At 39.9% G+C, this 24,343-nt stretch overlaps 1 protein-coding gene across 1 annotated transcript in view; it reads left to right on the top strand.

Moving 5' to 3' along the window:
- The first annotated feature begins 274 nt into the window (after nucleotides 1–274).
- Nucleotides 275–24,343, top strand: part of LOC122670904 — a 40,455-nt gene continuing 16,386 nt past the window's right edge. The window contains exons 1-4 of the mRNA XM_043867931.1: nucleotides 275–406; nucleotides 13,066–13,187; nucleotides 14,800–14,836; nucleotides 24,079–24,231. Of these exons, the coding sequence (XP_043723866.1) occupies nucleotides 13,153–13,187; nucleotides 14,800–14,836; nucleotides 24,079–24,231 (225 nt within the window). The 5' untranslated portion in view covers nucleotides 275–406; nucleotides 13,066–13,152. The remainder of the gene's footprint in view (nucleotides 407–13,065; nucleotides 13,188–14,799; nucleotides 14,837–24,078; nucleotides 24,232–24,343) is intronic.

Here is a 24,343-nt window from a genome sequence, read left to right as displayed (position 1 = left end):
TCACTTGTCATTGGTTGACAAATTTTCATCTATTTCAAGTTTATCCTCTAAAAGCTTAAGCATTACGGTATGCTTACATAGCAGTTTATAGCCCTTCTGCTTGCCTTCATCCAAATCTTGAATTCTGTTATATGGTTAGACTTGTTTTTTTTTTTTTTTTTTTTTAAATATCTTAAAACTTGTTACATTCTTTTTAATTCTGAGTTGTTTCCAGGCATTGGAGAGTGTTGAAGAAGCTCTAAAAAGATTAGAAGAATTGCTTCAGGAGTTGCATTTATCCAGGTCTGATTCTGGAAAGGAACATCTACAAGCTGCTTGTTCTGACCTTGAGAGGATAAGGAAACTTAAGAAAGAGGCTGAATTTCTTGAGGCATCTTTCAGAGCAAAGGCAGCATCCCTTCAGCAGGTATTTATCTCTAAGTGGTTCTCAATTTATATGCTTGTAAAATATATGGTGGATTGTTTTAATCCCAAGAAGAGGATTCCCTAATTCCTAACATCCTAACCATATATTTTGAGAACAGTAAAAATAACTGGATTTAGAAGTTATTTCTTTTCAATTGGGGATTTCTTTCTTCATGGAGTCGCTGCATAGACTGGGGTCTAAGGTTAGGAGTTATTAAAAAAAAACTTTGCTGCCGCTTTTCCATGAAGATTATTCTGTTTCAACTTTCATGAGATGAGAATGTGTAAGGTAGAATTATAAAATCAAGTAAAGGAAATCTGTAATACACTGACTGTAGAATTAACGAAATGCCCCAATTGAGCCTATATGCATAGTTATCATAAATAATGTAAGATTAGGAGTTAGGACACTGATATCCTATCCTAAAATAAGGTCAATAAAATGAATAACAGCAGGTCTACTATAACAGAGGACTCACCCAATTACAAAGCTACTGTTATTGGCCTTAGCACACTAAACATTCTAGGGTCTAAACACAATGATAAGTATTAACCAGTTACCGAAAATAGGGCAGTAATCTCTGTACTATCGGTAAAACACTAAAGAGGGCTAAATCTCAAGAGTGTTCCAGATTTAGCAAGTGACCACTTTGATGGACCAGACCTTCCAGTCGAAAGTAGCACCTGTTGAGGAGAATAACTTCTGAAAATATTAGCCTAATCTGATGGCTGAAGACAGAACTATGAAGGAAACTAAGAATTAGAAGGTACGAATCAAAATAGTTACTCACAGGGCCCAGCATTATCCTGCCACTGGATTAGGCTTAAATTACCAGCGGAGGTGGGTCCTAAAGGGGTTTGATAGACCACCAAAGGCTGGATCTGTTCATCTGATCTGTAGTTACAGAGGGTCAAAGTCTGCTACAGAAATCTCCATTACAGTACAGCCGCAAGGTAGGGAAAGCACTTGATGGACCAGCTTCTGTTGAATCTCAGTAGAATGGTCTTCAAAGAACAATCTGTAACAACTCCAGTAGTCAACAGCACCTGGATTGCTCTCAGTAAAAGGATTAGTTGCATGACAGTAAAATAGAAACAAAGAGGAATTGAAGGGGAAGAGGAAGAAGAAGATGGATAGAAGAAGGGAATAAGAAAGGGAAGGGATATGACCAAGGCCTCTCACCTGTGGCCTTGGTCTGTCTCTCACAGACCCAAGGAATCTGTCCTTCACTGTATCTCACAGCCATGGTGCTGAACCAAAATTTTCTTTTTCCATCAAATCGTGGGAGCTGCAACAGCCCCTCTCTTGTATTAATATCCTTCAAAACCCCTTCTTGTGTGGAAGGGAACCACTTACAATTGGAAACCAAATAAATTCTAGTAATTGAAACCTGATTAATATCTAATAACTGAAATAGAAACTAATAACAAAGAAAAAGGATTCTTATGCCAATCCTTCCACGCAAACTCAACTTGACTCTTAATGGGCCCAGCCCTGCCCATTAAATGGGCCTAAAATAAAACATAAACTGGCTTTCAAAACCGGACTCGATAGACCTTTTAAATCTGGAACTCGATGGGGCTTTTTAATACTGGTCTTCATGGCTGGCCGCAATGCTGCTAGTCCTTCTCGTCTTCCAACTCCTTTGAACTACCTCGTGCTTGTTCTGACCTTGAGAGGATAAGCAAACTTAAGAATGAGGCTGAATTTCTTGGGGCATCTTTCAGAATAAAGTTAGCATCCCTTCAGCAGGTATTTACCTCCGTGTGGTTCTCAATTTTTATACAACAACAACAACAACAAAAAACAAACTCAGTCTTATCCCAACTTAATGGGGTCGGCTACATGGATCCAAACAAAACAAAGGAAAACTGAGGTCTAGACAAAAAAAAAAGGGGGAATGAACAGATGGGAAAAGAGGGATGAGAAATGAGATGAGAAATGAAAAATGGAAAATGACAAATGAAAGACGGACAATAAAAGAAAAAAGAAAGATGAACTTAATAGGAAAGAGGCACAGCCCAGCAAGTCAGGAGAATCTCAGCTAAATGGGGCCCGATACATGGATCCTTGCCCTCCAATTGGCTCTATCCGAGGTCATACTTGGTACAAGACTTGGATTATGCATGTCCTTCCACACAACTTCTCCTATGATCATTTTAGGCCTGCCCCTAGCTCTTTTAGCTTCTTCTCAATTTTTATGCTTATAAAATATAAGGGTATTTAATCCCAAGAACAGGATTCCATAATTCCTAACAATCCTAACCATATATTTTTGAGAACAGTGAAAATAACTGGATTTTAGAAGTTTCTTTTCTAGAGGGAATTTCTTTCTTCATTGAGTCACTGCATAGACTGGGTGGGGTCCAAGGTCAAGAGTTCTCCCCCAAAAAAAAAAAAAAAAAAAAAAAAAAAAAAACCTGCCGCTGATCCATGGAGATTATTCTATTACAAATTATGAGATGAGAATATGTAAGGTAGAATTACAAAATCAATTATATCAGATGTTTTTGAAAGATCGACACATACAATCATGACTTGAAAATCAACTAAAGGAAATCTTTAATACATTGAATGTAGAATTAACGAAAAGCCCCATTTGGGCCTATATGCTTATTTATCATAAATTTATTATGATGAAGAGGGGAGAAAATTGAATTAGATCTGTTTAAAATTGGTGGAAAATTTATTGATATGTAAAAGCTAAACCCTGATAAAAGGGCTGGAACCTAGTACCTGTCCTGCTTGGTGCCAGGAGGGATGGACTGGAGTTGGTCCTAAGCTTTGACATTTTTTTTACACAAAGTGACCCACCCACAGGCTTGAACTCATGTCTTCACACCAACGACATTATGAGTTTTCTTACCATCATAACATGTGATAACTGAAACCGCCCCTATACTATGCCCTAATATTAAGTTTTAATAAATTTATCGTATTGGGAGAATTAAATGGAGATTAAAAAATAACCATGTGGAAGGCAGAGGAAATGAGGTAACCTTCCTTGCTTACAAGGCTCTTCACCACCTTAGGCTGTAGTGTAATGCTTGAGCATAGTTGCCAAGACGTCGCTTAGGCGCTGCCTAGGCGTCCAGGCTCTTTCTTGGGTCCAAGGTAACAACACGCCTTGTTGACACTTCACGAGTTTACTTGACTTATATTTCTTGCTTTATTACTTCAACTTATATTTGTTGTTTTATTTTTTTGATGAACATACTTAGGGGAATTGAACTTGTGTCAATGAGTCAAGTTACAATAATACCCTTAGGGCAACATAGACTAAACCCTACTGGACCATTATACCCTTGTACCCCATATTACAATACTCTCCCTCAAGTTGGTGCATAAATATCAACCATGCCCAACTTGCTAACAACAGAAACAAAGTTTTTACTAGGTAAGCCCTTGGTAAATACATCAGCCAACTGATCACCCGAAGGGACAAATGAAATACAAACGAGACCCTGTTCGAGTTTCTCCTTAATGAAGTGACGACCAATCTCCACATGTTTGGTTCGGTCATGTTGAACCGGATTATGGGTAATACTGATCGTAGATTTACTATCAGAGTAGAGACGCATAGGCAACTTAGATGGGACTCCAAGATCCTGGAGTAAGCCCTTCAACCAGAGTAACTCACAAATGCCATGAGCCATGGCACGAAATTCTGCTTCTGCACTAGAGCGAGCCACGACAGATTGCTTCTTGCTCCTCCAAGTGATAAGATTACTACCAACATAGGTACAATAGCCAGAAGTAGATCTCCTATCATTAGGACAGCCTGCCCAATCAGCATCTATGTATGACTCAATGCGAAGGTGATTGTGGGGTGAGATAAGAACACCTTTTCCAGGAGCAGCCTTTAAATAACGCAAGATCCGGTATACTGCATCCAAATGGGTTGAATAGAGATCATGCATGTACTGACTCACCATGTTCACCGCAAATGCAATATCTGGGCGAGTATGAGACAAATAAATGAGTCTTCCAACTAGCCGTTGATAACTAGTTTTGTCAACAAGTTCTCCTTCCTTACTTCGAAGATGAGAATTTGGTTCCACAGGGGTGTCAACTGGCTTGCAGCCCAACATTCCTGTATGCTACTTCAATACCCAGGAAATATCTCAATTTTCCTAAGTCTTTGATTTCAAATTCTTGGCCCAAGGACTACTTGAGTGAGGAGATCTCTTCTATACTACTCCCAATGATAACAATATCATCTACATAGACTATCAAAATAGTGGCATGTGTAGGAGTTATCTTGATGAAGAGTGTGTGATCAGCATTGCTTTGCTTGAATCCGATTGACACCATTGCCATATAGTATCTTCCAAACCATGCCCTGGGAGATTGCTTCAAACCAACAAGGCACGATTAAGTTTACATACCTTCCCCCGAGTCTTCTGAGAATCAAAGCCTGGAGGGATGTCCATGTATACTTCTTCAAGTTCACTATGCAAGAATGCATTTTTGACATCTAATTGTTGAAGATCCCATCCTTGATTCACAGCATAGGATAAAATCACTCTCACAGTGTTCATCTTGGCCATTGGTGCAAACGTCTCCTGATAGTCAATCCTATAAGTCTGGGTAAATCCTCTAGCAACCAGCCAGGCTTTGTATCGATCCACAGACCCATCAACTTTGTGTTTCACAACAAATACCCATTTGCACCCTACAACTTTCTGCCCTGAAGGAAGAGGAACCAATGTCCATGTATTATTTTCCCAAGAGCTTGCAATTCTTTATTCATGGCTTCTTTCCATTTAGAGTGTGCCAGTGCTTCCTGCCAAGTGTTAGGAATAGAGACAGATGGCAACGAAGAAACAAAGGCATGAAAGGAAGGTGATAAAGAGTTGTATGATACAACATTAGAAAGAGGATGTTGGGTACATATCCTTTTTTGTTTTCTAACAACAATGGGTAAATCAAGGGATGGATCACTAGAAGAAATAGACTTACCAGGCACATTTGGAACATATGCTTGACCTGAATTTGGGAAGTCCAATCGACAAGGAGAGATGGTGGTTGTCTTAGTCTTCTGCACTTTATCTTTCCTCTTTCGAGAACGAACAAACATCTTCAATGGAGACATAATGGTGGGCTGTGGCTTCCCCTAAACCATGGGCAGTGCCTCCCCCTGAATTGTGTGTAGTGGCTCCTCCTGAACCGCAAGCTGGAGAGGAGCAGATTCTTCTTCTACCCTGGGCTGCTGCTCTTGGCTAGTAATGCCATCAGCAATTTCAATATCTTCTTCCAACATGGGAAGTTCCATAGGGGCAATCACAAACGGCACCTCTTCACATGAAGACTCCCCCTGAAGAGGTACAAGGTAATACAGAACACTCTCTTGACAAATGACATCCAATGGTAACAAATAACTTGCGGGATGGAGGATGATAGCACTTGTAACCCTTCTGTGTAGCAGAGTATCCCAAGAATATGCACTTAATTCCCCTTGGATCAAGTTTGCCATGTATATGGTGATTTCGAGCAAAGGCAACACACCCAAACACCTTGGGAGGAAAAACAAATGAGGAAGAGCCCATAAGAAGATCAAGAGGGCAGCGACCATCCAACATTTGAGAAGGTAACCGATTCATCAAATAAGCAGCCATTAAAACAGCATCAGCCGAAAAACGAGGAGGAACATGCATAGCAAACATCAAAGATCGAGCAATTTCCAATAGATGACGATTCTTTCTTTCTGCAAGGCCATTCTGTGCTGGTGTATCCACACAACTGGTCTGGTGTATAATCCCTTAATTAGAAAGAGATGATTGACGATCACTAACCATGTATTCTCTCCATAGTTATCAAGGCGTCTAGGCTCCTTGGTAGCTTTAGACGGCGGGCGCCTTGCCGCCATGGCGGTGTCGCCTTGCTTTTTGACCCTCTAAAACGCCATGGCCGCCTTCCCGCCTTGATAACTATGATTCCCGTCCATTATCAGTCCTTAGAAATTTAATCTTGACATCAAACTGGGGTTGTACCATTTTACTATCCGGATTACACTGTTTCAATAAAAAGGGTAATAACTTAGATAAAACTCCTAAGGGTGGATGGCCCAAACGGCGATGCCATATATGAAGTTCAGAGAGTACACAGGAAGATGCCTCAGGGAGGGAAGCCACAATAGATAATGCAGAAGGACTATCAAGCAGATAAAGACCACCAACCATCTTACCATTGCTAATCGTACTTCTTGTGTTCAGGTCCTGAAAAACACAATGAGAAGGATAGAAAGTCACTTTACAATTTAAATCCCTAATAAGGCTACTAATAGATAAGAGATTAGTAGAAAATTTAAGGACATGGAGAACTGAAGAAAGGGAAATACTAGGAGAGCATTTAATGGATCCTCCTGAAACAAAGGGTAAGGACTCGTCAGCCACATGAACCTGATTTGTACCTGACAATAGAGAATAATGGAAAAAATGGAAAGGTGATCTGGTCATGTGATCAGTAGCCCCAGAATCGATTATCCAAGAGGTAGGAAAACCATCCGAGGAACACTGGCCACCGAAAGAAATACCTAAGGAGTCATGGGACTGAGGCTCTGGAAGAACAATAGCAGAGGCAGCACTGGCACTGGGAGAAGCTCCAGAAGAATTAGTCTCCAACCTGGTCATCAAACGACGGAGATGAAGAAGCTCGTCAGAAGAAAGAGGTGCATCACCGGATGGCTCATCAGAAGCCGTATGATGGGCAGCAACTGAAGCTTGACCACGATCACAACCACGAGTGGGAGGAGGTTTACCATGCAACTTCAAGCAACAACCACGGGTATGGCGCTCCTTCCCACAGTAGTCACACTTCAAGGAGGCCTTTTTAGAGGATGACCCATCAGTCCCATAAGCAAAAGATCCCTGGGTAGAATTCCCACGGGCCACGGGAAGGATTATCTGATGGAAGAACAACAGCAGAGGCAGCACTTGTTGGATAACCTAGAGGGGGGGTGAATAGGTTATCACTGGTGAATTTTTGTCCTTTTTAAATTTTCTTGAATTTATATAAGATAGAGAGAGAGATAGCACAAATGAAGAACACACAATATTTATAGTGGTTCGGCAAAACTTAGCCTACGTCTACTCCTCTCAACCTTGAGAGAATTCACTAGTTACTTCCTTTCAGTACAGTAGGTGGGAAGAACACCTTTACAATCTTTTATACGGGATAAGAGGATCCCAATCTTTTAAGGATAAGAGAATCCAAATCTTTTAAGGATAAGAGGATCCTTGCAAAATCTAAGTACAGTCTAGGCTAATGCAAACAATGCTTTATAAACTTAAAAGCATAAACTAATACAAAAGAGAATAAATGTAGGATTACCTAGGCAAGGAGTGTGATGTGTACTCCTTGCAAGTGCCGAATGATACAAATGAAATGCTAGCACAATGCAGACCTTCTTTAAGACTTATTTCTTAGAGTATGTGTAAGGGAAGGTCCTTTAAGCTTTGGAGTCAATCTTGATTGATGTAGATGTAGACAAGTAAACTCCAATGATGAGAGCAATTAATCACTTTTCACCTTTATCAAAAGTTGGATTTTGGACTGTAGTGGATTGGTGAAAATGACTGACATGTTCTCTAGTTATAGGCTCATTAATGGCCTTTAAAACATGTGCAGAATGGGCTCTAACGGATCTATTTTTTACCAATTCGGTCGACCGGATCATAGCCGTTGGAGAAACTAGCCGTTTGAAGGCATAAGTAGCATCCAGTCGATGTCCGGTCGACCGGATCATTTCTGGAAACGTACCAGTGAGGCTGCTGTGATTCCCGGTCGATGCATACCCTGAGATCCGGTCGACCAGATTCTCAAACCGGATCCCAGTCAATGCATGATTCCGAGTTGACTGAGGGGATTGGTCCGGGACTTTCTCCAACCATTTTTAACATATTCTAAGGTCATAGGGGGTTTAGTTATAACCTCCTAAGGTCCCTAAATGATGCAAGTGATTTTATTTAATTTATGCAAATGCAATACAAGCATGCAATGTGAGTGTTCTAAGAATGTGCACACGATCATCTTGTCTTTCTTGCTTTACGTGACGTTCTTCAATCTTCAAAAACTCTTTCGAAATCTTCTTTACTTGACAAGCTATATCACGTCTTCAAGGTCTTGAACTTCAATGGTTTGTTCTTGAATGTCTTTATGTCTTCTTACTTTGTGCCTTCTAGTTCTGTGACTTATTGGCCTGTTGACATAAAGCCACATACAAGACCATATCTATATGTTTGTTATCATCAAAACACTTATGGAGGTGGGGTTAGAATTTCCCAACAGCATTGGCATTGGGAGAAGCTCCATAAGAATTAGTCTCCAACCTGGTCATCAAACGACGGAGGTGAAGAAGCTCATCAGAAGAAAGAGGTGCATCACCGGATGGCTCATCAGAAGCCGTATGATGGGCATCAGCTGAAGCTTGACCACGACCACAACCACGAGTGGGAGGAGGTTTACCATGCAACTTCAAGCAACGACCACGGGTATGGCGCTCCTTCCCACAGTAGTCACACTTCAAGGAAGCCTTTCAGAGGATGACCCATCAGTCCCACAAGCAAAAGATCCCTGGGTAGAATTCCCATGGGCCACGGGAAGGATCATCTAATGTGTAGAGGGCAGATTTGTCCATAGGGACTGTGTGAACCATGGCTTTACGACGTTTATCTTCAGAAGCAACGATAGCATAAGCCTGCTCAAGAGAGGGGAAGGGATCACAATTGAGCACATGTGTTCGAATCTGATCAAACTCCATATTCAGCCCAGCCAAAAAATCATAGACCCGTAGCTTATCTTCCCATTTGCGAAATGCAACAGTATCAGTCTCACATGTTGCATTAAATTTCCCATAAAAAATCCAAGGTCTGCCAATAACCACACTTGGTGTTGTAATCAAGGTTCTAAAACTCGGTCTCGACCAGGTCGACAGTGCTTTTTTTTTTTTATGTTTCGGAATTATGTGTCGGTGGGCATATGGACATAGTTGGCTCCGAAACTTTAAGGTAAGCTTGTTTTGGGCTTAATAAACATATTTAAAGTTTCAAATTGAAGAAAAAAAACCCAATTTGGTGTTTTGGATTTGCACCCTTGGTTGGCAGTAAAGGCCGAACCCTTAATGTAATATTGCCTATTCTAAACATTGTTTGAATGATATGAGACATAATTGGCAAGTAAAACAAGTGAATTATGCACACAATATTGAATAATTATTTATGAAATAGTTAAAGACTTAAAGTTTCTACTCCAAAACCACAAGATACAATGAAGTGTTCACAATGCATATTACATAGGCACCCAACCTAAGTACAATGAATAATACATAAGTCATAAACACCTTACTACCCTAGTCTTCAACGCCTTAACTCCCAAGTCCCAACAATACAATACTATGACTCTATGAGTACTGAGGAGGTCGAGATTCTCGATATATTCAAGATTTCATCGAGATTCTTGAAATATTCGAAATCTCGGTCGAGTTTTTCGAGATTTGACATTTTGTTGTTTCGTATCATATCTTGTCTCGACTAGCTCGAGTTTACCGAGATTTCCGAGATCTCGGCGAGATTTTGAACTGTGTTTGTAATACTTGGAAAGGGAGAGATCTTTCTATTGCAGGTTATGGATTTTGCGCCGAATGTCATAACATTGAGCATCATTGCCCACTTGAGAATATGTAGTCTTGGCAACTTTCCATATAGCAGCAGCAGAATCAAGAAGGAGATGAGCCTTGGCAATATTGGGATCAATGGATTGAAGAAGGTAAGACATTACCAAGCACTCATCGGTTTCCCATTTAGTGAGAGCAGGACCATCAGCAGTGGGCTTCGCAGTAGTTCCAGTAAGATGGTCCTTAAGACCACGAGAACCTACAGCCAAAGAGCAGGACTTTGACCACATCAGATAATTACTGCCATCAAGTTTGATAGTATTGGGATGGAACGAAGGATAGTCACGTTCATGCTGCTGGACTACTCCTCCCTGTTCGGTAGATGCGGTAGACTCGTCTGACATAATTGCTGATTGCTCAAAAAAGGGAAAAAAATCACAACATATATTCTTCAAAAAACATGAAGAATCTTCAGATCGTTGGTAAAGTAAAGAAGAACCCTTTGTGGGAGAATCACCACCGAGGGAGAAGGGGAAGGAAGAGCAAGGCGGTGGTAAAGGGAGCTGAGAAGAGGAGGCGGTAGAGGGTGGCGGTGATGTAGGGCTGTCGCGAGAGGGAGCGGAGGCAAGGTGGCAGTGTGGTGGTGCTTCCGCGCGCGAGAGATAGTAGGCGGAAGAGACGCGGTGGTGGTTTGGGTGCTACCACGCGAGAGAGAGGAGGTGGAAGAGTGGCAGCAGTGGTGGTGTTAGGCGAGAAAGAGAAGGAGAGAGGGAGAAGTGGCGGCGACGGCGGAATGTTTAGGGTTTCATGAAAGGGACGCAATTCCCAAGAACGATTCTTCTCCTTGCTCTGATACCATGATGAAATATTTGGGGAATTGAACTTGTGTCAATGAGACACAGGCCCACTATTTATAATAAATTGAATGAAGTACAGATTACAATAATACCTATTGGACCATTATATCCTTGTACTCCATATTACAACACTCTGCTTTGTTTATTATATGTTAGTTTTCTCATATTAGGCCATTACTAGCATAATTACATCATATTGCATTGATATGACTTCTATGTTGCATATAAACATAAGGGAAAAAGATCCCTGTCAGGCTGCATGGTGCCTGCGCCCAGGCTGCATGGTACATTCTAGGTGACCTAAGGCGTTGGAGGGGACCTTAGCCAAAAGGGATAGTTATCCTTCTCCTTCTTCTCTTTGTTTTCTCTCCTCGAAGTAAGTTACTGATTTAATGCTTTTGTCTATCGATTTTTGCAGCCTATGATTGAAGCCTGATTTGAGTTAAATCATCCTTCAATCTTCTATTGTTTGTTCTAATATCCTGGTTGATTTGTTCTATATCAAAGTGGCCTGATTTGTAACCTGCGGGCCTGCGTCTATGCTGATTTGAACCTTTTTTCTATCTGGTTTGAATCTCTATCTGACTAAGATCTGACCATCAGACCTTGTTCATATTTTTGGGGCTTCAAGGCCTTACCTAAAGGGGCCTTCGACCAGGTTATTTGGTTGATCAGATCCACCATTCTGATTCTATAAGAAATCTCCTGTTTCTGTCTGTTTTCTGTTTCAGACCTGAAGTTCCTTTAATTACTTTAAATCCAGCCATTAGTTTTGCATCAGATTTGGGGATTTGCATTAGCCAGCCAACAAGGGAACTGGACCTGCCTTTTTGGCTGATCTGCTTCTTTGATTTCGAGTAATTAGAATTTTCTTGTTTCCTGAATTTCTGTTTCAGATTTGGCTCTTCTTTAATTACTCTTAATCTGACTCTTGGATCATCTCTGTATTCTGAAGATCATGTATCTTATTTATTTGTGAGTAATTGCTAGAGTTTGTTAATTTTTCTAGCTTGGGTTACTTGGGATCCTGTAACAGGGGTGTTTAGCCTGAACCTAGGGTTCATCCTACCTACTCCCCACCATTCTCTCTCTCTCTCTTAGTACATAAGATAACGAAGAAATTCCCTGTAATAGTTTGTGTCTGCTGTCACAATATTTTGTCTTGCAAAAATACCTTTTATCTTCTTTCCTCCTTTGCTCCTTTGCAATTGACAATTCAGCAGTGTATTACGGTGAGAACACAATTATGCAATGGATTCCTAATGGTTTTCAGTGATGAACAAGCAAGCAGGAAATGTGATTCAAGTTCATTTTTCTTTGTTTTTACGAGTTACAAGTAGTTTTGAATCTAAATCCTCTCTTCAAGCTTCAGCACATGATGGGCTTTTTGAAATAAAAAATTTATGAATTTCTCTGTTATCTTGGTTTGCACTTTGCAAAGAATTTATCTTCATCCTCCGTGGCTGCCACCATGAAGAAATACAGCACAAACATTGTTGATTATTTAATTGAAAATGTCAAGAAGCTCTGCAAGGACTTGTTTAATGTATGGGCCACCTTGTTACATTGTGATTGGGGCTTTGAGTAAGAGAGGTTTCTGGTTTGTGCAAGAGATGGAGGAGTGAGATACAGAGAGAGAGAGAGAGACCTGATAATGATGATAGATTTCTTTACCTTTAAAAAATGGCCGCAAAGCCAATGCAGTTGGTGGAAGAGAAACACTAATAGGTAAGTCTCAAATGAACAAATCATAGTTGTCAAGGCGTCGTCTTGGCGACAAGGTGCACAAACACGTCCAAGGTGAGCAGTTGCTTTATGTGTCTAGGCATCCAGACCAGTTTTAGTTCAAAAGTGGGGTAAATAAGATAGGGAAAAGGGGGAAGGGGGCAAAAGAGTAAGAAAGGGAAAAAGAAGAAGAAAATAACATGCCTGCAAGTGAAGTCAACCCAAAAAAGGGGCACATTTGGCCACATCTTGCAGAGGTTATGATTGCCATATCATCTTTCCACATGGCACATTTAGATGAGCCTCTTAGCCAAGCTCAGGTGGGTGGGTCACCCAGCCAACCTTATACCATAAATATATTTTTAATGCATTTTGTATGTTCCATTAAATTATGCACCATTTAACATCTTATTTCAAATTGGTCTTGATCTGACTGGTGGTGGTTCTTTGTGCTGATCAACCAGGGAGAGGATGGTGAATGTCATTCAGAGCCATCAACTAGTCAAAAGAGACAATATCCAAAGAGAAAAAGGGGAAAGAGTGTAAACAATATGTGGGACAACCGAGATGAAATCTCTGCTGATAGGTTTGAGTGCCTTCTGACATCCTCAAAGCTTTTCTTTTACATTCATATCTTCGAGGTTCTTAACTTTGGTTCGCATAGAAGTGGAATTAACGTATGGAATTCCATGTAGACGTTGTAGAAATTATGAAATCTATGCAAAAATTGGAAATCTTGGATGTGACTTTAAGGAAATGATAAAATAAGATCCCATACACTCCCTAGGACTCATTACATGAGCAAAACAACCATTTATAGCTGTTTTAGAAGACCAACTCCAAATGCGGTAGCTATCATGCATGGTTGAACCCCTGATACAATTTTTTTTTCTCAAGGATAGTACAGAAATAAGAATAACATAGCAAATGATCGAAAAGCCAACCAATGAAATATAAAAAGCGAAATCATAAATCCAGAACTTACAAACTGGTTATAAATTTTTTCATAACAAAAATATTAGATAATTAAATATAGGAGGAACAATAAGTGGTGTGAAAGCAAAGAATTTTGTGCTGTGAATTCTTTCCAACTTTCCCCTATATAGTTTATGGGAAAAGGTTCTCTGAGCTGCCAGGGCAGGGTATGCTAACACCTCTGTGTCTATCTCTCTCCACCTCACATGAAATAACCTTGCTTCTCTCTAATACATGATACCTTTCTGTCACGCCTCATTGGTGCGTTCCCTTATACCGCTTGTTCAGAGAACCCTTTCCTATAGTTTATATTAATGAAATAAATCTTAAAACATTTTGGTGAGGAAAGTCCCAATCCAACAACGTCCAGAGTAGGATGACTGCCTCTTTTAAAATATTGAGACCAAATCTTGTAGATTTGGTTACGTGTGTGTGGTGGGGGATGTCTAGATTAATAGTAACGGTTCTATTATATTTGTATAAAATTTAAGATTTTTTTTTTTTGGAAGGAAAAGATCTTTAACAATCTGTGGATTACTGGATTTGGCTTGTATGATATGGCACTATGAACGATGCTTTCTTAAAAATTTCCCAAATTTCATCAAATAAAAACATCTAGATATCTGTGACTGATTGTGAGTGCAGCACTTGGTCCTAATGTTGATGCATTTGCATTTATTGTCTGTATTGAGCTTCAAATTATATGAAAGAAGTTCGGAATGTGAAGATATTTCAGACTTAAATAGCTTGTCTTGAAAAGAGAGGTGATGGATTTTTTTTTTCAATCTTTCCTTGGCCAAAATGTGGGGTTGATGTGACCAAACACAAATGTGCCCCCTCCTTTTTGGTGTAGAACTCCTAGATTAAGGTGTTTATGTCTTTATTTATTTATTTATTCATTTTCGATTGGAGCATAGAATACAGGATTTTTAAAACCTTTCTGAACACAAGCCTTTGGTTCACAGATCTTGAAGGTTGATGAAATTCACATAAAGTATATGTTGTCATCAATTGGAATGTTATGATATACTTCAATATCTTGCCCATAATTAGATGCTTATCTTTATTAAATGTAAAACATCACTTTCGTGACTGTCAAACTGACAGTATGTGTCAAGACTTGATTCTTTAAACCATGATCTGAATTTCTCAGGGGTTAGAACTGTTTTAGTATTTGGTTCTCATTTACAGAGATTCTTTTTCATTTTGTTGTGTGTGTTCAGGGTGGTTAACAAACCTCATGGTCTGTGGAGCTTTTTGGTACGTCGTTCTACCAAGAAAATGGAACCTGAATCATTACTTTTAAATCAGGGTGTATGTCCCTATCTTTACTATGATATTATTGAAGTTTATTACAAGCAATATTATTGAAATTTATTACAGGCTTGCCTGTTCCCTTTTATTGCTTCTGTTATTATAATGATTGTTTTGTTGTAATTGGACAAATCTGTTACAATATAGGTTTTGAGTCATATTCTTGTCCTTTTTATGGTTTAGATCTTTACATTCAATTTTAAGGTCTTGTATTGCAATTTTAAGCAGATATCCTTGGAACACATAATGAAGGTGCACATCTAGCCATCCTATCCATCTGATCAATCATATTGGGTTGTTTAAGAAACATATGTGAATCAATTAAATGAACCATTTGTTTCTTACTTTGTTTCTATTTATCTTAGAGTACTAGGTATGGCCCATAAAATGGTGGAAACAACTCCTCTACCTGCGGATTACCTCACATGTACATGCATGCTTAGACAAAGGCTGGTTTTGGAAATGCCTTGATTAATTTATTTTTGTTGTAATTTTAGTAGCCATTTTGCTTTGGTGACAAAATAGGATATTTCAGTTCAACTTTTCTTATTAGAAGGGTTTAAAGATTGGTACTATGTATTATGAATTATAATGAAATGTTTAAATATTTGAATTATATACATAAAGATTGGTGTTTAGTCATAAGAGATGCAGTTTACCTAGAGATTGAAGCCTAGGTATGTTGTAGGAATGTTCTTATGCTCGAGTCCCCTACTCCCCTTATTCATCAGAAGGCCCATTACAGCTGAAATAATTCTAATGGACCAAAATTGTCAAACCCCTAAACAAAGTATTCCAAGGCTGTTGTCTATTGGTTTCACCGAAATTTCTGAAACCAAAATCAAAGTTAATTTGGACTCTGATTTTGGAAATCAAACATATCTATAAGTTTTACCAAGATCTAAGGAAATCTTTTAAAAACACAAATCCTGGGGAAAACTATGAATTTCCTAGAAAACCTTAGGGATATTTTATTGTATGCATGAATGACCATCTAGGACTCATTATATGAAGAAGAAAATTAAAGAGAATAATTTATAGGCAGGGAGTTGATAGACTGGGTTGGAGTTTGAGGAAATTCTTTGCCTTTTCCACTATAGAATTTGGGGCACTTTGTGTAATATGTTGTGGGTCCTTCGTTATTTGCTCCATGTGTTTCAGGTGCATGAAACACTGGGTAAGAATGCATCCAAACAGACCTGCGATTTAGCTTGAAGACTCCATTGCATTTCTAACACGCTGAGGGGGGACTATACCATTTATACTTGCATGTTATGATGACCCATCACTGGAACACCTAAGTTTCCAGTAACTGAGACCTGCATACATTAATATTTCATTATACATCGTGTAGTTTTTAGTTTTTAAAGTGATTATGTTGAATAATGTACACCAGAATACCGTGGGGGTAATCTGGTCTTTTTACAGTTGTAATATTATGTTTATGTACCTCCTAGTTAAGTCGGCTAAGCTAGGGGTATTTTAGACATTAGGCTGTAATCTCTTTTATTATAAATACAAGGCTTGTTTGATCACATTGATCATACAAGCAACATTCTCTAATTCAGATCTGCTAACATGGCATCAGAGCAGGTTTCGAACTAGGACCCTCACTTCTCTTTCATTCTCGATTTCTCCTTCCTCTCTTTTTCATTCTCAATTTCTTCTTCTCTCCTGTGTCTCCTTTTATTCTTCATTCTCCCACAAGGGCAGCACTGATGAGGTGATCTAAAGATCCAGATGCTGCCCTCCATTACCTCATTCATGATATAAAAAAATTCTGCTCGATAGAAGATTGCGCCCTATATGCGATATGTGCAGCCTTCAAGTCTTTTTTTGGATGGATCCTCTCTATAGAACCAGGACTCGATTTACCTTTGTGAAGTGCAAGAACTGCAGAAGATTATTGCGCAAGCTTCTATCCATTCTCCTTGATCGATTTTTTTCAACATTCTGGTTTTTTCCAAAACCCGAAAAATATCGATTCTTGTGTTGCTGGTCTCTATTGAAGTTGGTTTTTGGAAGGTGATTCTCCACTCCTACAGGCACACTCGATCTCAGTTTCAGCTCCATCCATCAAGGTTTTGGCACCATTCCCCCCTATATTGATCTCACCAAAAACAGGTTTTTTTCAAAACCCTGATAAAATCGATCTAGGGGTTTGGCTTCTCCGCTGCTGCTGATTTTTGGGGATATTTATTATCACCATTACACAGGTCTCTCCACCAATTTTTGGCTCTTTTGTTGAAGTGCTTACTGGGTTTCTCATCACACCAGCCCTTCTTTGCGATTTGGGTTTCTCTGCTGCATTATGGGTGACTCTGAATTCTCTACTGGCACTTCTTCTGTTGATGGGTTTGGTAGGAATGACAACCGTGACCTTCTCCCTAATCCTAACAAACTGGATAGGAGTAATTATCTGATCTGGTCTTGCTCGGCATACTTTGCCATTGCTGGCCGTTGAGTTACTGGACATATTGATGGTACTACTACTATGCCAACTGCTCCTGGTCCTCTTCTGACCAAATGGATCTCCTTAATGGTATGCTCATGTCTTATTTGATTGGCTCCATGCAATCAGACCTTGCAAGTGGTTTCCTTCTCCTTGATACAGCCCATCAAATCTGGTCTGTTTGCAAGGAAACATATGGACAGCTTGGTAATGATGCACAAGTGTATGAACTCCGGAAGAAGGCCAATCATACTACTCAAGGGGATTTGTCTGTATCCAAGTATTATGCTACCTTGTGCAGTCTTTGGCAGCAATTGGACCATTTTTCTGATTTCCACTCCACTACACCAGCCGATATTACTACATATAAGAAGCATCTGGACAAAACCCGAGTTTATGAGTTTTTGGCTGGTTTGAATATGGAGTATGACCAGATTCGTGTTCAAGTGTTGGGTCATTCTCCTTTTCCTACACTTGAACAATCCTATGCTTTGGTCTCCTCTGAAGAGAAACTTCGGGCTGCTATGCTCCACCCTCCTGTTACTGACAGATCAACCCTCCAGACTGCTGCCCAGGCTACTCCTGCACCTGTTGGACATGTTTATCTTGGTGATTCTACTACATGGACTGTTACTTGTGAGCACTATCACAAGCCTTACCACACCAAAGAGAAATGCTGGAACCTTCACGGGAAACTAGCTGATTTTGAGGCCAAACGGGCTGTTAAGAAAAAAACAAAGAACAAGGCTCATCACACTGAGACTATTACCACAGCCCCTGCTACTGACCTTGGTCTATCCCAGGATGATCTATAGGCATTCCTACGTGTGTCACAGTCTTCTATTGCTGCTACTTCTACTACATCAGCTCCTGCCAATTCCTCCGCTCCTTCAGGTTCAAACATAGTTCGAGAACTTGGAACTCGGTACCAACTCGACCCTTGGAAAAACTGAGTCGAGTCGAGATCTCACCAAGTTGGTGCAATTTTTTTCCCCGACTCGAAGCCTCAACTCGGTGGGTTTTAGACTTAGTTTGGGTCTGAAACTTGGTATTCAGCCTATTTAAACACAATGACACTTTCAGATTTTGCAAAAACAAAGTCCAAATATGAGTTTCACGTTGGACCATAGGTTGGTAGGCAATGACGTACTAAAATACCCTACTCTACACATAGTTTAGTAATAGAAAGCAATCAAAACATTCAATTAATGTAAAACAACTTAAATAAGCATTAAAAATGTTAAAGTATACAATACATCAATCTTTAAATAAATGTTACATAAAATGTGATATGTTAATGTATTCAGTCCCAACCACATAGAATTCCCATGTCATAGTGTTGTTGTAGTTTTGCACATAGTTTGCCATAGCACTCATAAAGTGTTATCATCAACATATTCCAACTCCCCTATCCTAGGGTATAGAAGAGGCGGAGGCGGTTGGTTTGAGGCGTGAGATCCACTACTATTGTCATATTGAGGCATGCATGGGTATGGCTAGTTTGGGACTGGGAATATGGGCCCAAAACCAGACCCAATGCTTTGATTGGCAAACTCATGCGTTGACTTCCCAAACTGACCATAGCTACTATATTCAGAACCGGTGCTCTCCTGGCCATAATCATAGTCATGATGAGGCTGAGATGAATGCCACGACTGTCGCTCACTAGTAGTACCTATACTCATACTTTTGAAACTTGCAAGCATGGTGTTCATACTCATGTCATCATCCTGAGCCTATGACCTTCTTTCTCTTGTACGTAGCGTGGCCACCATGGTCTCGATCCTATGTGACATACGTAAACTGAGACTCACCTGTGTAACACACAGGGTCCGCCTGCTATTGCTCGCGCATCTCTTTATAACGATCATCATAATAACCACCACTTCGCATGCCACCACCACCAGTAGGGTCATCACCATCACTATCACCACCCATCACCATCACACCACCATCACCATTACGACCATCATCATCATCAGCATCACTTCTTATTGTAGCCTCAAAGGGTCTCGGTGACTCTGAATGTGCACACCTCTCTTGCGACATATAGTCTCTTCAACATCTATACCAGTTACGGACGCAATGGTGGGGTCGGGCCTACCCCCAGGTTGATCCATATCTGGTGTACCACGATCCCTCACCCACTGGAATAGAGGATCCTCATCATCATCAGAGTCCTCCTGGAAAATGTTGGCTAGTTCGATGGGTTCTTTATCATTGGTGTCCATTCCTTCACGTATGTGTCTCATCCTTAGTCTCATATTGTAATGCACATACACTAGTTGCTCCAGTCGTTTGCTACCCAATCTATTCCGCCTCTTCGAGTGGATGAATGAGAATGTACTCCAGTTGCACTCATATCTGGAGGATGAACAAGTTTGTGAGAGCACTCTCACTGCTATCTTCCTCAGGTTGGGTGAACTTGTACCATAAAGCACCACCAGTCGGCTACATGACAAATAAAGAATATTAAGAATATGTACATTCTAAAGGGATAAAATTATAATTCATAAATGTAATGTCATGCCATCTTCCAGGGTCTGACTTTTGTCTACCCTTCACTGCAGCTTTTCAACTAAAACTTGCTGAGGCCTCTCAGAAGTTTTGAATCTATTTTCATTTCAAATTTCAAACATTGTTAGAGGCATTAGTATTTACGACTTAGTAATTACATTCCTTTACTTACTACCAAAGTACCAAGTCCCATACTCTCACCTCATCATTGCACTCAGCCTGTGTCATGGCATTGGGCTCCAAATTCTCAATAACATTTTGAACTGCCACTAACAACTCTGTATCTAGCCCAAGATTATGCGAGTATTGATACTTTGGATTCAGATAATATGCTGGTAAAGTGGAAACCAAGAATATAACTTGTTAGTGACTTAATGCTTTTGAGTTTGAATATGTAAATGTAAAATTCATATAAAGTGTAAAGTATGTTGAAGCGTTGAACTCACCAGCTTTGTGCAATGGATGACTCAAGTGCTTCTCCCACCACGCATTAATGATGTTAGTGTATGACCTTGCAATATGGGGTATCGCAGCTCTGACCATTTCCTTTCTTCTGAAGGGCAGCATAAATGTGGGGCACGGTAGGCTTCTTCTCTATATCAACCATCCTTAGTACTGCCACCACTGGCTCTAATATGGTAACAACTTTATGCAAGTCCTTCCAGAATTGGTTACTTGCAATGGTATGTTGTGCTGCCCTCCCTTCTTCTAAATTAGACCCATACCAGCCAAACCACTGTTCACTTGCAAACATAGACCTCAGATCTATCACCTTCGTCTAAAAGCTCTTCAACGCAACGTAATTGGTGGCAAATTGAGTGACACCAGGCCTTACTAAATCGCCATTGCATGTTTTCCTCAACATGGCTAAAACATAACCATGGTTATATACAAAAGTGCTCACTTGTCTTGCCCTATTGACCACACCTGCCACCAAAGTTTTCTTCCCCATGTCTTTCAACATTAAATCAATGGAATGTACTGCACATGGAGTCCAAAAGAGGCGGATCCTCTTACTCTTCTTGTTCATCAACTTCTCTCTAGCATTTTTAAAGTTAGAACCGTTATCCGCCAAGTGTAAAACAATATCGCTCAAAAAATCCTCGGATGGAGCTGAGTCCATATGAGCCTCCTTCAGGAAATGTGATGAAACTCTAGAAGAAAAAGCAAAGAAGAGAAATAGATGGTTGAATGATTCCCCATGCTCTTTGCACAGGTAACAGACATGGGGAAGGAGGAGGCACCATCCCACCCAACTCCTTACATGGTGTAGACATGACTTTTTGTACGCAATCCACCAACCAAAGCTCTGCATTTTGGTAGAGCTTGCGCCTTCACGGAGAGCCTTATAAGGGAAAGGATGTAGGATATTTTCATTATTAGGAATGGCCAACTTAAATAGAACCAGAAGTAAGGCTCTGTGACTGACATTGTTGTTAGCATTTAAGATCCATGCCGGAAGTCATCATGGGGGCTTCTAAGAGACTTCCTATGTTTTGAAGTTCTGAGTACGTAAAACTTCTTCTTATGCAAGCTTCCAATTGATGCCCACAGGAGACATTTCTCCACAATGATGCATGGGATAAAGAGACTTTTCTCCATGATGATGCACAGGATAATTCTTGGAACCAAATCATAGTCTCAGGAATCCATCAATGCCTTGTCTTCCCACTAGATGTCCTCCCAGAATCTAACTTACTCCTGTTCTAAATCATATCTATCCCAAGGAAACATCGAAGGAGAATGTGCCCAATGCTGGAGCTCTTTCAATACGCCGCCTCCGCCGGATTATTCAATGAATGACTGCGTTGTTGATAAAGAGCATAGTGGTGGGGGCTTCCTGATCCGCTTTCAGCCTTCCCCATCTGTTCCCATGCATGGATTCTGCCACTGAGAATCTTTCCGGCCGGCGTCTGGATTCCTTCTGCTTTCGTGCATGCTGATGCTTTCTTCCATAGGGTGGCGTAATATCCCTTCCAACATATTGCCACCAAGGACTATTAGGGTGATTGAATTTTCTGGCTATGAGTACCAGCCTTCACTTTCATAATTTCTCTGGCTTGCCAATGTTCTTTCTCTGCCTAATAAAGTTAAACTTTATGAGAGCTGTTGATCTTCTTTGGGAGATCCTTCTTGATGAAATAGAGTAGGGTTGGAGCCAAATTATTACTTTCGTGATTTCAGGGCTAGTAGTGATGTAGCTTGGACCACTCAGCCCAGCATGAACCAGACCTTAATGTGGACTAAGTTCATGGAGATCGAGCAACCATTCTTTTCGGGTTTTCAAGGACACCTTAGGAGGGGAACCTGACCAGAAATTGGGCATTTTGAGGCCTCCTTGTGCTGCTACTTAAAAATCTCTTATTTGCAAAAGAACTTCGATTTCAGAATTTTGGTTTTCAAAATTAGTTTTATCCTAGCCACTTGATCGATCTAATTGTTTGGGGGGTTTGGATTAGATTGCTGAAATAGAGAATCCACCCAAGTTTCATTCCTTTCTGATGGTTGGATTGGATCTAATTTCAGTTTCACTGTCTCTGGGATTTCTGCCTGTGAGATCACTGTTTCCTAAATTACTCCCAAACCGCTAATTGGATCATTCCCATCTTTTGAGTGGTTCTTATCGTTCCTATTAACTATTGTTTCCTAGAGTTTGGTGTTAATAATCTGAGAGGTTTGAGAATTCAGTCAATTTTGGGGTTTGCTATTTGAGGGGGGTTTGTCTTGAAATCCTATTTGGGAAGGTTTTAGAATTCTTCCTACCTACCCCTCACCAAGTAGTCTGTTATTCAGAGTCAGATCTGTGATCGGGTTACGGAAAAGGATGATTTTAAGCACCCCTTCTGCTTGTTAGGGAACAGATCTTGAATGCCCTGTTGTTACACATTATGAAACAATATCCTGCTGCAAAAAAAAAAAAACCCTCCTAACCATGTAAATTATGTTTAAACATGAAGAATAACTGGTGGTAATCTAAGCTATATGTAATGTACGAGTAAAACAATAATGTTAGTAACATTCAATCTGGAACCAAAAGGTCACACTACGGACCATTAACAGAGGCTTTAATCTTTGTAAAATAAATGAATAGAAAAAAATTATCCTGCAGAATTTGACCACAAAGCAGTATTTGAATATTCCTCGTGGATTGGTCCCAGAATATTGCTAGAAATAAAATGAAGGTCAATGGACTGAAAGCAATATATAAAGAAGAAAGTCCATGTGGAATGATATCACCTTCAGCTAAACCTTTTAGCATAGATCTTGAAAATTTATCGTTTTGAATCAGAGGGGAGCATTTTAGTTCTTATTTTCCTTGAAATGCTAAAACAAAGAACCATTTCATCTCCTGGCTTTTGTTCAACCTCTTTCTTGTTGGTTTCCTCACAAACACAAATTCTGATCTTTTATTTTATCATTTGTTCTGCTTGTTGATTTTACCATTCACAAAAACTGATAACCAGAAGAAACTTTTAAGTCTCTTGTGAATGGCTCTGGTGTGCTTGACCTCTTTCACTGCTTTATTATACGAGGATGAGCTTGGTTAGGCATTGTGAATGGCTCTAGTGTGCTGGGGACTGACATGGCAGAAGGGATATCAACATAGGATCACTTATCTGAAAATCCATATTCATTTGATTCATTTGCAAAAATATCATTTTCGTGCATTTTGTTCCTCTCCATTATCCATGGCCCATTATGACTTTTAACTATGTTTTGTTAGATTTGATTGATCAGACATCTATACAGATTGGCTGCTAGTGTAGGTACTCAATCATCTCTGAGTTCACTATCTGGAGGGTTTTAATCATATTTTCTTTACAATTAAGTTGAAAACTTACACTATGCTTAGGTGGATAAGTTAGGGGTGTCTATATTTGATAAAACAAGTTATGCATGCATGTCATACTCAAAATTTTAAGATCTTGGAGAATGTGCTTTCGAAGTTCAGAAATGGTAGTAATCTTATTCTCATGGTAATCCCAGCCATAGTTGTTGAGGCTTTGCCTAAGTATCCAGACTCCTTGGTCTCCTTGTTGGTGTCACCTTGCATCCAGGCTCCCTCGAACGCCTTGGGTCACCTAGACGTCGTGACAACTATTATCCCAGCAGTTTACTGTACATGAATACTGAAACTTTAGCATCTATCCTGTGGCGTAGAAACTTGTAAACCTTTCAAAAAGAACAAAAAAATTGAGTTAGAGTTCACATTTTGCAGGAAGATGAACATTGTGAGATGTCTACTACAGAAAATATGGGGGATGTGGACTCAGGTTCAAATGAGTTTCAACGATTTGAGCTCTTAAGGCATGAGCTATTTGAACTTGAAAAACGAGTTCAGAAAAGTACTGATCAATCTGAGAATGAGGAGGTATATCCTGATCATCTTTTATTTGATATTTTGCTATAATTCAAATCTTGTAAATGAGATACGTCTGATATATACCTAATTCTTGGATCTGTAAAGTGAACTTACACTCTTT

Source organism: Telopea speciosissima, chromosome 1 (genome assembly GCF_018873765.1).
Source record: "Telopea speciosissima isolate NSW1024214 ecotype Mountain lineage chromosome 1, Tspe_v1, whole genome shotgun sequence".
Lineage (NCBI taxonomy): Eukaryota > Viridiplantae > Streptophyta > Magnoliopsida > Proteales > Proteaceae > Telopea > Telopea speciosissima.
Note: the sequence above shows the minus strand (reverse complement) of the source record. Positions and strands in the feature narration are given on the sequence as shown.